The following is a 12,158-nucleotide window of genomic DNA, read 5'->3' as shown; positions in this document are numbered from 1 at the left end:
GCCGGAAGCTCCGGAAGCTCCGGAAGCGGCGGCAAGGGGCTCGGAAGCGGTTCGGAGCTGGAAGAAGAAGGGGCACTGCTGGACGAAGAGTTCGATGATTGTCTGGTAGGTGCGGGTGGCCGTCAGGGCGTCCATCGTGCTGAAGTCGGGCCGCATCAGCGTGGGCCAGAAGCAGATGGAGAGGTTCTCGCTCGTCATCAGGTTGACGCGGTGGTGTTGGCTCACCCTGCGGCGACGGAGACAACACACCGTCACCGGCCGCCCGGAATCTCCCGCTTTTTCCCCTTCCCGAACCGCTCCCGGCGCGGAAACGACCCCCACCGCAACGGGAGCTTCGAGGCTCCGCGCGCCCAACGAGAGACGCCAGGGAAACGGCGGTGATGCAGCTCCAGAGCCGCTTCCCCGCTCGGTCATGGCTACGGGGTCGGAGCGGCAGCCGGGATGGCACCGGAAGCAGCGCATTCCTCTCGCTCCGGCTCCCGCCGAGCCGGGCGGGAAGGAAACCTGGTTTTTTTGAGGTGTTTTTTTGGGGGGGTTTGGGGGGTTTTTACGTACTTGTTCAAATGGCTGATGACGTATTTGAAGACCTCGTAGTTCTCCTTGGGGAATTTCTTCAGCACTTCCTTCAGCGCGTGGAGTTTCTGCTCCCGGTCGTTGATTTCTGGCAAGAAGGGATTGGGAAAAAACGGGAAAAAGAAAAAAAAAAAAAGTTAATCCGCTCGCTTTTTCGGGGTGTTTCGGCAAGATTTGGCGGGTTAAACCCCCCCCCCCCAGGAGCGACTGTGACGGCTCCGGTGCCGGTTGCTTCTCTCTCCCTTTAGGTGGCACCAAGGAAAGGCAGCGGAGCTGGGAAGGGAATGCCATTCCCGACTTCCCGGGTTTAGACAACCCCTCCTGAAACGTGGAGAGGACGTTCGGAAGACATTCGGCCRCTCCGGAAGGATTTGGCTCCGCCAGCTCTAAGCTTTCGCTTCGTGGGTGAAGCCGCTCGCGTCCGTTCCCGGCTCTCCCAGCCGGGTGGATGCCAAGAATAAAGCGGCAGGAGGGTTTTTTTCCGGATGGGCTGAATCCTTCCGGAAAAACGCTTGGAAAACTACTCACTGTGGGCTTCCACCAGCTCGAGCTGCATGTTGTAGGGCACCAGGGGCTCGGGCAGCTCGGAGAAGAAGCTCTTCATGGCGCCGGCCACCGTGTTGACGGTAAAGTCCTTCTCGGCCAGGTCGAGCCCGTGATCTGCGAGGGGAAGAGTCGGAACGGTTCGAATCCGGATTTGGGAAGGGATCCGGGCGGAGAATCCGCCTCGAAACCGGCTCCTGCGGCGCCGCGGTGTGGGAGGATGTCGGCTCCACACGGAGCCGAAGGCAGACGGGGAGGATAAAGGGGGCAAAGTCGGAGCGATTCTTCCGCAGGGCCCTCGGGAAGGGGAATAAAAACCCTCCGGAAAAAAAAGACGGAGCAATTCCCGCCACCCAGCGGCGTTTATCCACCCGGGCTCCGAAATCCCTGGTTTGACTAGGAAAATAGTGGTGGAAAAGGCAGCYGGCACCCAAACGGGCTTCTCCCCCTTCCAGAAAACACCCGCCGGATCCGGGATTTTTTTTTAAGCTGTTCCGGATGCTCCGGGCGGGATTCACTCTGCGGCAGGGCACCGGGAGCGAGCGGAAAACCGCGGGCGGAAAACGCGGCGGCCGTTACCTTGATCGAACTGTCGCTGCAGGCTCTCCATCTCCGACTTGTTGCCGCTCACCCGGTAGATGCCCTCCGTGTTCAAGCCTATGGAATGGGGAAAAAAAAAAAAAACGGGAATCAGGGTGAGGAAGGGAAGCGGGAAAGGGGGCATTTCACCCGCCGAGGACGAGGGATGGGAGAAACCTCCGGCTGCGCCGCTGCTTCTTCCTAATCCCTAAATAAAATTAAAAAAAATCAAAGCCGGCTCCGGGCGATCGTCTCCGGCTGATTCCCGTGATCCGCTTGCTGGCTGATTCGGCCCCATCGACTTCCCGGGAACACCATTCCGGGTGATTTTTAAAAGGCTGGATAAGGAGGAGGGGAGAGGCGCTCTGGATCTCCAAGGATTTTAGATCCCTTTTAGATTCACCCGAGTCGCACTTACGGCGGTTTGAGGGGTGAACAGGGATCCGCTGCTGGAATAAGGGCAACGGCCGGATCTGCCAGCTGCGTGGCGGAAACGTCCGGGAAAAACGCACCACGGGATTTTGCCGCTTCTTGGAGAAATGGGATGTTGAGCCCGCGACGGAGGCGGCTCCGGAATCCGTTTTTCCGGGAGGTCTGAAAGTGCGTGCGAATGCGCCTTGCAGATGGCTCCGGTGCTCCGGCTGCCGTTCCCCCCACCCGGAAAATCAGGCTTAGGAAATCGGAGGTTAAATASGGAGAGAGGCTCTTAGGGCGCTACAGAAATCCGGGATGTAGCGTTTCCCCTCGGAAAGGGGGGGAAAAATAGATCCGCGCCGTTCTTGCCGCCGAATTACACGTAAGGATAAAGTAAAGCCGGTGCCGGAGGAGGAATTTCTGGCTTGATCCAATCGCCCGCTCCGGCGTCAGGGATTTTTATGGGAGGGCGACGTCGCCGGCAGGTTTTGGGGAAGGAATCGCCCTCACTCCGGGCCAAATCGCACCGAGCCGGTGGAGGCAACGCTGGAAATCCGCAGGGAAAGGCAGATACGGATGAGCCGCATTCGGAGGAAAAAATCTGTCTTTTTGCTGCCGTCCGGCTGCTGGCGTCCGAAGGGGGAATTCCTGGCTTTGCCGAGGTCTCGCTCCCCGAAACGTAAAAGTTTGGAGGCTCCTACTCCGAAGCGGGAAGAATTTATATCCGTTTTCCCATGTTAATCCCGGGCTCCGGATGCCCCCTTTTTTCCGCGCTATTTCCRGCGTTCAGCCCTGGCTCRGCRCGCAATTCCCATTTCGTATCCRGCGTTTCCRAGCCCRGAGCTYGGCACGCTGGTGCGGGAGCCGCGCRGCGCTTTCCRAAGTCTCCCCTCGGCCTTCCGGCRCTTCCCTCGGGAAAAGAGCCCGCGCCAAAGCCTCGCTCGCRAGGTTTAACGTAGGCAAAGAAAATAAATCCCTTTTTTCCTTCCTTAATCCGTTTTTTCCTTCCTTAATCCTACCTTTTCCCTTAATTTCATCCCGCCCTTCCGGGACGGATGGACTCCGCGGGAATCGAGGTCAGGAAAACCCGTGCGAAGCTTTTTCGGCTCAACTTCACCGTTTCGCCCCAAATCCGATTTTTGGGGGGTTTCTTACACGGAAAAGCTCCGCCGAGGCGCCCTCTTCTCCGGCCCCGGCGGTGACCGTCTCGCCCGGCTCCGGCACCGGGATTCCTCCGGATTTCCCTTCTCCGAGCGCTGCGTTGTCCTCAAGAGGTGGGAAATACGGAGRCAGCGGCCGAGCTGCTCCGTGGGCTCCCGGCTCCGGCGGCCGCGGAGCCAAATTTCGGTTGCGCTCTTCTCCCCRGAGGCGTCTCGGCTCTTTCCCGGTGCACGGAGAGAGTCCGGAGGTGCCTCGGCGGGACCGGCTCGGAACGTATTCCTTACCCACTGGCTATTTTGGACTTGGATCCGAAGCACTGCCGTTTGCCCCCTCCCGAATCGCTCCGCGTCGGCCGCTCGGAAAGCTTCGGAGAGGCCGGGAACGGGCYGGGGAGGGTTTCGTTCCTCCCGCGTGGCTTCGCCGGCGTTTCGGAGAACTCGATCCGGCTAAAGCGAGCGCTTACCGGAAGGGAAACGTGAATTATCGGATCCGGCGGATGGCGGAGGGTTTATTAAATCGGAGCTAAGCGCGCGGACGACACGGAGAGGATTTATTGGCCCGGGATTCGTTCGATCCAGCCCCTCCGGCGACGACGTTTTCCCGCTCGGCTCCAAATCGCGTGAAGCCGGAAAGGTTTTAACGCCGGGATCCAGCTTGCCGGAGGGCCCGGGCAGCCTGTCCGCGTTTTCCAATTACGCTCCGATTAGAGGGAAAAGAGTTCGTTTAAGCCCGTCGCCTCGAGCGCGGGAGGATCCGGATCGCCGGGCGGCCGCACGAGGAGGAAACGCCACGAGGAGAGCGGGATCGGAAGCAAAACCTGCGCCGCTTCCGGGCTCCAAAGGGAATTTTTTCCTACCGTCGGCTCCCGAAGGCACCCGGAGCCAGCGGGATTTTAGCTCGGCTCAGATCCTGGGTGGAGGATGCGGGGTCCGGAAGTGAACGCCAAAGCCCCCGTTGGGAATTCATCCCCGCATCCCACACCGGCAGCTTCCTACGTCACGCCCGGAGGCGGATACGGCACTGGATGCTATTCAGGGAGCCACCGTGTTTCACTAGGAAATATTGGAAGCAGAGACGCTCCGTTTCCCTAAGCGTTCGAGCCGCTTTTTCCTTTTCCTTCTCCCTTTCCTTCCCCCTTTCCCGGCACCCCTCGAGCGCTCGAGTCTTCCGTCGGAGCCGGGCGAAGCCTCCGCTCTCGCTTTCTCCCGAGTCTTTCCGGAAAAGGGAAAAAAAAAAAAAGAGAAAGCGGAAGCGAACGTCTCCGGCAGGCGAAACCTCTCCGTCGGCGGCTGCTCCGGACGGAAGCGCGGCGGCGGGAGAGCTCTTACCTGTCGCTTCGATGTACTCGATGCACCTCTCGATAAAAACGGGAATGGGCTTCTCCGGCGTCACCACGTGGCTCAGGGGAACTCCGAAATAGCTGCTCTCCCACGCGGCCTTCGTGATGGACGGCCGAGGCTTCGGCTTCGGTTTCTGCGGGAAAAGGACACGCCGGAATTAGGGCAAACGGTTAAAAAATTAAATAAAAAGGTGCCGGTTTGGGAAATCCCCGGATTCGGGGGGGGTTTCGGCGCTCTCCTTGCGGAGCTAAGTGCCGCCTCAGCTGCGGTCAAGGAAAAGCGGCTCCGATCGAGGCGATCCGCCGCTCCGTTTCTCCGCGGATGCCGCCCGGCTGCGTCGCCCCTCGGAAAACGGCCCGTTGGGTCTTTCCGAAAGTCCGGCTGGTTTGAGGAAGCGCGGAGCAAGTGAAAGGTTTGGAACGGTTAAGAGCATCCCAGTTTCCCTCCCCTATCCCGGGAATCAGCACAACGAGCCCGGATAATGCGGAAGGATTATTTGTTTTATCAGCCTGATCCYGGAGCTGGAAAAATTGGATAGAAACTCCTGAAAAAAAAACAGGTCCYGGGAAGGGAGGCTTCACGGCAAAGATGGTTTGATTTTCCAGGGAAAAAAAATGGGGGGAAGGATTTTTCCCTGCAAAAAAAAAATAGGGAAAGGATTTTCCCCTGCAAAAACCCAGGAAGGACGTGAAGCACCGAGGATTTGCAGCCGCATCCCAAGGAAACTCAACCCTGCGGGTCTTCCCGGCCTGAGATTCCCGGCGCAAATCCCAGATTTGCCCCGGCAAAAGCCGGCTGGCGCGGGAAGAGGCGCCAGCGCCACGTCCGAACGCCAAAACCGCCCTCCCAAAATACCGTTTTCCGGCTGGAAGGTGGCAAAGCCGGAGCCGCCCACCCGGAGGCCGCATCCCGCCGCGGCGCCGGCCCTGATCCCAATCCCAATCCCGATCCCGATGTCTCTATTTCCCTGCCGGCGGCTCAGTGGGCGCCGAGGGACTTCGCCGGCTCCAGCGGGGCATCAAGGCGCCGGCGCGGCCTGTTTTCGGCAGCRGCGGATTTGGCCGCGGAGCGAATCCCGTTTTCCGGCGCAGGGGACGCGTCCCGCCGAGGGCGAGAGCCCGGCTTCATCYGGGAATTGAAAATATCCGCGGAAAGCGAAAAATAGGTTGTTGYGGCAAAAAAAAAAAAAGGCCCCGTTCACCGGGCTCGGATTCGGCGCGGCGGCCGGCTCCTCCGAAATCGGGAATACAGCGCTTTCGACGGAGGCTCCTCCGCGGTCGGAAGGCATCCGAGCGGATCCGGAGCACGCCGCTTCCGAAAAACGACTACCGCTTCGCGCCACGGTAATCCCCGCCGTGGATTATTTTCCGAGGATCCGGTTTTCCGTGAAAACACGAGCGCGCGGACCACGGAGCTCGGGAAGTGGCGCGCCGGCATCCAAGATCGGCTTATCCCTATTTACGAGCGCTTCCGCCCAGCGGCGTTCCCGCACCTACCGCGGAGGCGCGAACCGCAGGGCCGGACGAGAGCCCCGTTTCCACCTAAACGTAGGAAAATCCAGGCGAGACGATGCCGGCAGCCCAGGATCCGCAACCAAACGCGGAAGACGCCGCTCCCGGATCCTCCGCCACCCGCCTAAATCGCTTCCTAATCGTTTTTAAGGAGACGTCCRGCAGCGTCGGAACGAGAAATCCAGCCGGCGCCTCCAAGTCTCCGTCTTCCRAAGCGTGACGGATGATGGAGACGGATACGGAGATGGATTCGGAGCCGCTTCGGCAGGGGCAGGACAGCTCTGAGCGCGGCGACGGCTCGCTCCGCTTTACCCCTCTTGATCCGGCCACGCGGCGACAGGCGCGGAACGGTCGGAGAGCGATGCCGCCTCGGCCGCTTCCCCCTCCCGAGACCGCGCCGGAAAAACGGGATAAGCAAAGGGAAAAGCGGCAACAAATCATGGCAGGAGACTCGTTTAAAAGACGCGAGGTCTTAAACCGAGTTTCTCCCGCTCCGTTTTAACGGAGGCGCCCGGCAGCTAATTAATTGCAGCTCCCAAGGGAATTCAAAGCCGCCCCGGTAATTTCCGAGGGCGGAATGCGTTTCCTCGGGAAGCGGAGAAGACAAACGCTCGCGAAGCCGAACGCTCCGGAAAGGCCGGAGTCACAGGCACGGCGGCGCGTTAGCGAGCGAACGAGACGCCTCCAAAAACCCAGCATCCGCAGGGAAAAATTCCGACAACCGTTGTGGTTTTGGGATTTTTTTCCCCCCCCCTCGTCATTCGGACTCGGCGCCCGGATCCCTTCGGACTGCCGCGGCGGCAAGTCGTTCCCCTCCCCCCCCAAAGCGGAGGCGGAAAGGGCCAGCTCACCTTGGTGGTCCTCCTCAAGCTCCGCAAGATGTTCCTCCTCCTCGGATCCTCGCCGTCGGCCGTCTCGTAGGGAATGACGGCGTTATCGCCCTTGTAGCCTTGCGAAGCCGGATCCTCCTCCTTCTTCCGGATGGGACCCAGCTCGTCGTCGCTGCCGACGCCGAAGCTGGTGCGGTAGCTGGCGAACCTGCCGAGCCGGGCGCACCGGGTCCGATAGGATACGGGCTTGCCGACGGCAGAGACCTTACGGCCGCGCTCCAGGGAGCTGGTGTCCATCTCGCTGTCGGAGCCGTTGCCGCTTCCGTTGGATTGCGCCTTGTTGATGTTGCGGATGGTGATGATTTTGCCCTGGGTGCTGTCGTGAGGCACCGAGTAGATGTTCTCCTCCTCGCTCCTCGGCTTCGCCACGGCGTCCATGGGCTCRGCGTAGTCGGAAGGGTCGAAGCCGTCGGCGGGCAGCCAGGCGCCGGAAGACACCGATTTCCGTTGGCCGTCCCTCGGGCCTTGCTCCAAGTAGGTCAGATCGCCCTTGGCGAGGTCAAAATGCACCGGAGGCTTCGGCTTCACCGGCGGAGGCACTTTGTTGTTCAGCTTGCTCTCGAAAGCGCTCATCGCCGAAATGAAGGACAATCCGTCGTTGCCTTCCAGCTCCATGGAAAGCTTCGAGTGGTCTTTGGGCAAGGCGGGCAAAGCCGGATCTTCCCTGAAGGGGCTGTAGGACGGCGGCTCGATATCCTCCTCGGAATCCTGGAGGTTGGAGTTGCAGAGAGGCGAACCGGCGCGGGGCGAGTTGAACACCTCCTCCGTGGTGCTGCAGGCCTCGGCGACGTTGTCGTACATGTGGGTGGCCTCGACGATGGTCTTCTTCTCCGCCACGTCCTTGAAGAAGGAGTGGAAGACGTCGAGCTTGTGCTGCGGCTGGCCGCAGGGCAGGGCGGCGAACTTGCCGTCGATCTCCTGGGCGATCTCCTCGCCCTCGGTGAGCTGCTCCCTGCCGAGGTCGTTGTCGAGGATGTCGAGGGAGCCGTCGGTGAGGGCCACCACCTGGATGGGGATGATGTCCTGCACTTCGCAGAGAAAGGCACGTAGCATGGCCAAGGAGGCCTTCCGCTTGGCCGAGTAGAACACGATGTAGCCGTGCACCAAGCGGCTCTTCCGAACGCCGAACGAGGAATGGTAGGAGAGGACGGAGAGCTCGACGCGCCGTCGGTGAGGTCCTATGGAGAGCTCGAGGAGGACGGAGCTGCTGCTGGCRCACGGGGCGGGCCGGTAGGCGGGCGACTGCAGGATGGGCCCCAGGATGTCGTCGGCGCTGAAGGGGTCTCCGCACATCAGGCACATGACGACGCGGAGGTCCACGTCGGCCAACTCCTTGAGGCTGGAGGTAGAGCTCACCAGGTTCAGGTTGCGCTTGGAGTCCAACAAGCCCTTCAGCACCTGGCTGATCTGCTTCTCGTTGATGTTGCGGCCGTAGCCGATGCCGGCGGCCGCGGGATCCAGGAAGACGCACTGCAGCTTGCTGGCGATCTGCTGCCCTTGCTGGATCAAGCTGTGGAGCGTCTCGCCGCTGGCRTCGCCCCTCTTGTTCACCAGGATCAGCGTCAGGGGCAGGTGGGCCAGGTGGTTGTCCCGGCGGCCGATGGTCGACTCGCGGCTCTTCTCGATGCTCTCCACCACGTAGGAGAGCGACTCCTTCGAGTTGTAAAGGCAGAGGCAGCCGTGAGGCTGGAAYGTGGGCGTCTGGAAGGAGTTGACGGGCAGCCGGACGTTGCCCTCGATGGGCCTCAAGGAGAGCTCGTACATCTTGCCTTCTATCACGTACTTGTCGTCGTTGGTGCAAAGAGCCCGGATCTCGTTGGCCAGCTCGCGCGCCAGGCCGTCCTTGCCCAGGATCACCAGGTTGATCCTATCGATGCTGGAATCGGAAAGCAAGTTCTTCTGGTTGCGTTCCGACGGCCTGATGAAGCGGGAACTGATCAAGTGTTCGATTTTGGAGTCGATGCAGAGCGGGCAGCTGGGGCAGGTCTCCTTCGTGGGGTGATACACGAAGTGGATGTGTTTCAAAATGAGGGCGTCCCGCTCGGCCTGCAGCTTCTGCAGAGCTTTGAATCGCTGCTCCTCGCCCAGGACGTCTTGGATGACGCCCATCTTCTCCTTGCTCGGCTTGGCGTCGAGCTCCAGCTCGTAGAACAGCTCCGAATACTCCAAGAGCAGCTCCTGAAACTCCTCCTTGGCCTTCTCGATAATCTGCTTTTGGTGCTTGCTGTAGATCTCCATGTAAACGGATTCCTCCAGCCACATGTAAAAGTCCTCGTTCATGATGAAGCTGCGCGCTTCCTCCCAAGGCTTGCCGGGCGTGATGAAGGGGGACGTCTCCAGGTTCTCCTTGAAAGCTCGCCTCATCTCCGCCCTTTTCCTCTCGTTCCGCAGCTTCTCCAGGTGAGCTTCGTAAAGCTGCTCGGCGGGCTGAGTCTCCATGAGGTCGAAAGGGATGCGCTCGTTCTCCATGTTGTCTATGTGGCTGGTGGCGTCCCAGGGGGTCTCTTCGAGGACGACGAACCACTTGGAGAAGTCGGGCTTCGCCTCCAGGAGCTTCTCCGCTTTCACGCAGCTCAAGTGATCGATCTCGTCCAGGTCCGGGATGAGCGCTTCAAAGGCTTGAGGAAGCATGGCGAGGTAGAGCTTCCGGCGGCGCTCTATGTGCTCCTGCTTGAGGCGATGGACGTGCTGCAGGAAGAGCTTCTTGGCTTTCTGCGTCCCTTCCAGATACACGTAGTCCTGGTATTCCGGCGAGGCCTGCATCTTGCGGCTCACGTTGGACCACGTCTCGTTGTGGTTCTTGACGATGCGGCTCACCAGCCACTCGTACTTGTCCTTAGCGGCGGCTATCTGCTGGCTTTGCTGCTTCAGGGCTTCGAAGTAGGGGATGATTTTGGCCTTGCCCCGGCTTTTGTCGACGAGCTGCACCAAGGTGCCGAAGGCCAAGTCGACGTTCACGTTGGACCTGGCGGACGTCTCCACCACCTGGAGGTTCTTCTTGCTTAAGGCAAAGGTGTGCGCGTCCCGAATGTACCGCTCCACGCCTTCGTCGCACTTGGTCAGCACCACCACGACGGGCTTCTTGGTTTTGGCGAGCTGATTGTAAAGGTTGGAGACGAACTTGAGCTGCTCGTCAAAGTTCCTGTTCATGCCCCTGCTCACGTCGACGCAGAGCAGGAAGCCGTCGACCAGCAGCTTCCCGTCGGGCATCTGCTTCTGCTCAAAGTCCTGCTCCAGGCCCAGCTGGTCGGTGCAAAAGTACATGAGCTTCTCGGCGGAGGCGAGCTTGGTGGCGGCGGCCCGCTTGATGTAGGGTTGCAGGGCGGTGCTGCGGTGGGGCTGGAAGGTCTGGTCATCGATGAACTCCGTCTGCTCCACCACGTGCACCTTGCACTCCACGCAGTCCTCCAGGGAGCGGGCCACCTCGCCCCAGTAGAGGAAGTGGTCGTTGTTGACCACGCGCCCTCCAAAGTCACTGGTGCTGAGAACCGACGTGTGGTCCAGGTGGAAGTCGTCCGCGCTGGGCCGCACGAAGCGGTTGCAGAGGCAGGATTTGCCGACGCCGCACTGCCCCTTCTCCTTCTCCGTGCCGGATAAGCCCACCACGCTGAGGTTGTAGGTGGGGATGCGGACATCTTGCTTTCTCGCCATCATCATCGTCCGCACATCCTGTCGCGGGTCGACCGCTTCCGAGGGGGGGGGATGAGTGGCGCCGGGGCTCCGGGCGAGGTCGGAGCTCGTCGGGATGGGGACGGGAGCGACGGTGGTGGGGGGACGGGGCGGCGATCAGCGCGGGCGGGCTGCCGGGGCGACGGCGTCCGGCGTTCCCATACCGTGCGCACCAGCCGCCGTTCAGTCCTTGCCGATTCCCGTCATCGGGCAGCCGACGTTTCCCCCTGGGAAAAACGGGAAAGGAAAAAGAAATAAGAGCAATCAGTATTTTAGCTTTGCGATTACGGCCAAAAATGGGCTGTTTCCGGCGACAACGCCGAATTTCCGCGCGACAACGCCGAATTTCCGCGCGACAACGCCGAATTTCCGCGCGACCTCGGGATGGAAACGACTCCGAGACGGTGGGTTTGGGTCTTTATTTTTACATCAACACAGCGTCTCCATCCCGACTTCCGCCCTCGTTTCCCGTCTCCCAGGGGGGGATCCGGCTTCACCCGCTCGTCCCCCCCGGGACCGACGGAAACGCCGTCTTCGCCTACGGCGGCGCTGCCGGGTTTCCCGAAACGCCGAAGGGTTTTCCGAGCGCGCGGGGAAACGGGTGCCGAGTGGCGCGTCGCCGTTGCCGAAGCCGCCGGCCTTTGAACGCAGGGCCGGCGCGCTGCCTCGCGCTTTGATGTCCGGATAATGCGGTTTGACCGGTTCTCCGGCGGGACCGAATTACCCGGGAAGCGAAGGCAGCTGGGAAGGCGAAAGGTTTTTGTGCTTGGAAAAAAAAAAGGGGGAAAAAAAAAGGGTGGAAAAACTAAAAAAAATGACAAATAAAAAACCTACCGGAACGTTCGAGCGCCAAAAACCAAACCGCGTTTGACCCCTCGCAACCGGCCGAGTTACCTGATCCGAAGGCGACAGGAAAAAAGGAAAAGGAGGGATTTGCGGGATGCAGCTTCGGTGTTTCCCATTTCCTGGGCGAACCGGTGCCCGAGGAAGCCCAACGCCCGCCGTATTTCGGGATATGGCTCCGGCGTTTCCCATTTCCCGGGCGAACCGGCGCCTGAGGAAGCCCAACGCCCACCGTATTTTGGGATACGGCCTCGGCGTTTCCCATTTCCCAGGTGAACCAGCGCCCGAGGAAGCCCAACGCCCACCGTATTTTGGGATACGGCCTCGGCGTTTCCCATTTCCCAGGCGAATCGGCGCCCGAGGAAGCCCAACGTCTGCCGTATTTCGGGATACGGCCTCGGCGTTTCCCTTTTCCCAGGCGAACCGGCGCCCAAGGAAGCCCAACGCCCGCCGTATTTCGGGATACAGCCTCGGCGTTTCCTATTTTCCGGGCAAACTGCGGATACCACCACATCCGACCGAGCTAAAACACGTGAAAACACAAGATATTTCGCTCTAATAAAACCAACCACCACAGAGACCTTTTTAAAAGCCTCCGGAAACAAATCCGGTTTGGGAAAATCCAGTTTTTTTCC

At 60.5% G+C, this 12,158-nt stretch overlaps 1 protein-coding gene across 1 annotated transcript; it reads right to left on the bottom strand.

Annotated features, from left to right (window-relative positions):
- Positions 1-6: 6 nt before the first annotated feature.
- On the bottom strand, positions 7-10,882 carry ARHGAP35 (Rho GTPase activating protein 35; the record flags this gene model as incomplete). The annotated part of the gene is made up of 6 exons (XM_026061073.1): positions 6,973-10,882; positions 4,599-4,743; positions 1,696-1,773; positions 1,102-1,233; positions 556-661; positions 7-226 (listed from the first exon to the last, which is right to left on the bottom strand). Coding segments are annotated over exons 1-6 (4,377 nt in total), but the record flags the coding sequence as incomplete, so codon positions are not given.
- Positions 10,883-12,158: the final 1,276 nt, after the last annotated feature.

The sequence above is a fragment of the Apteryx rowi genome, unplaced genomic scaffold (genome assembly GCF_003343035.1).
Source record: "Apteryx rowi isolate R43461 unplaced genomic scaffold, aptRow1 scaffold_1747, whole genome shotgun sequence".
In the NCBI taxonomy this organism is placed as follows: domain Eukaryota; kingdom Metazoa; phylum Chordata; class Aves; order Apterygiformes; family Apterygidae; genus Apteryx; species Apteryx rowi.
Note: the sequence above shows the minus strand (reverse complement) of the source record. Positions and strands in the feature narration are given on the sequence as shown.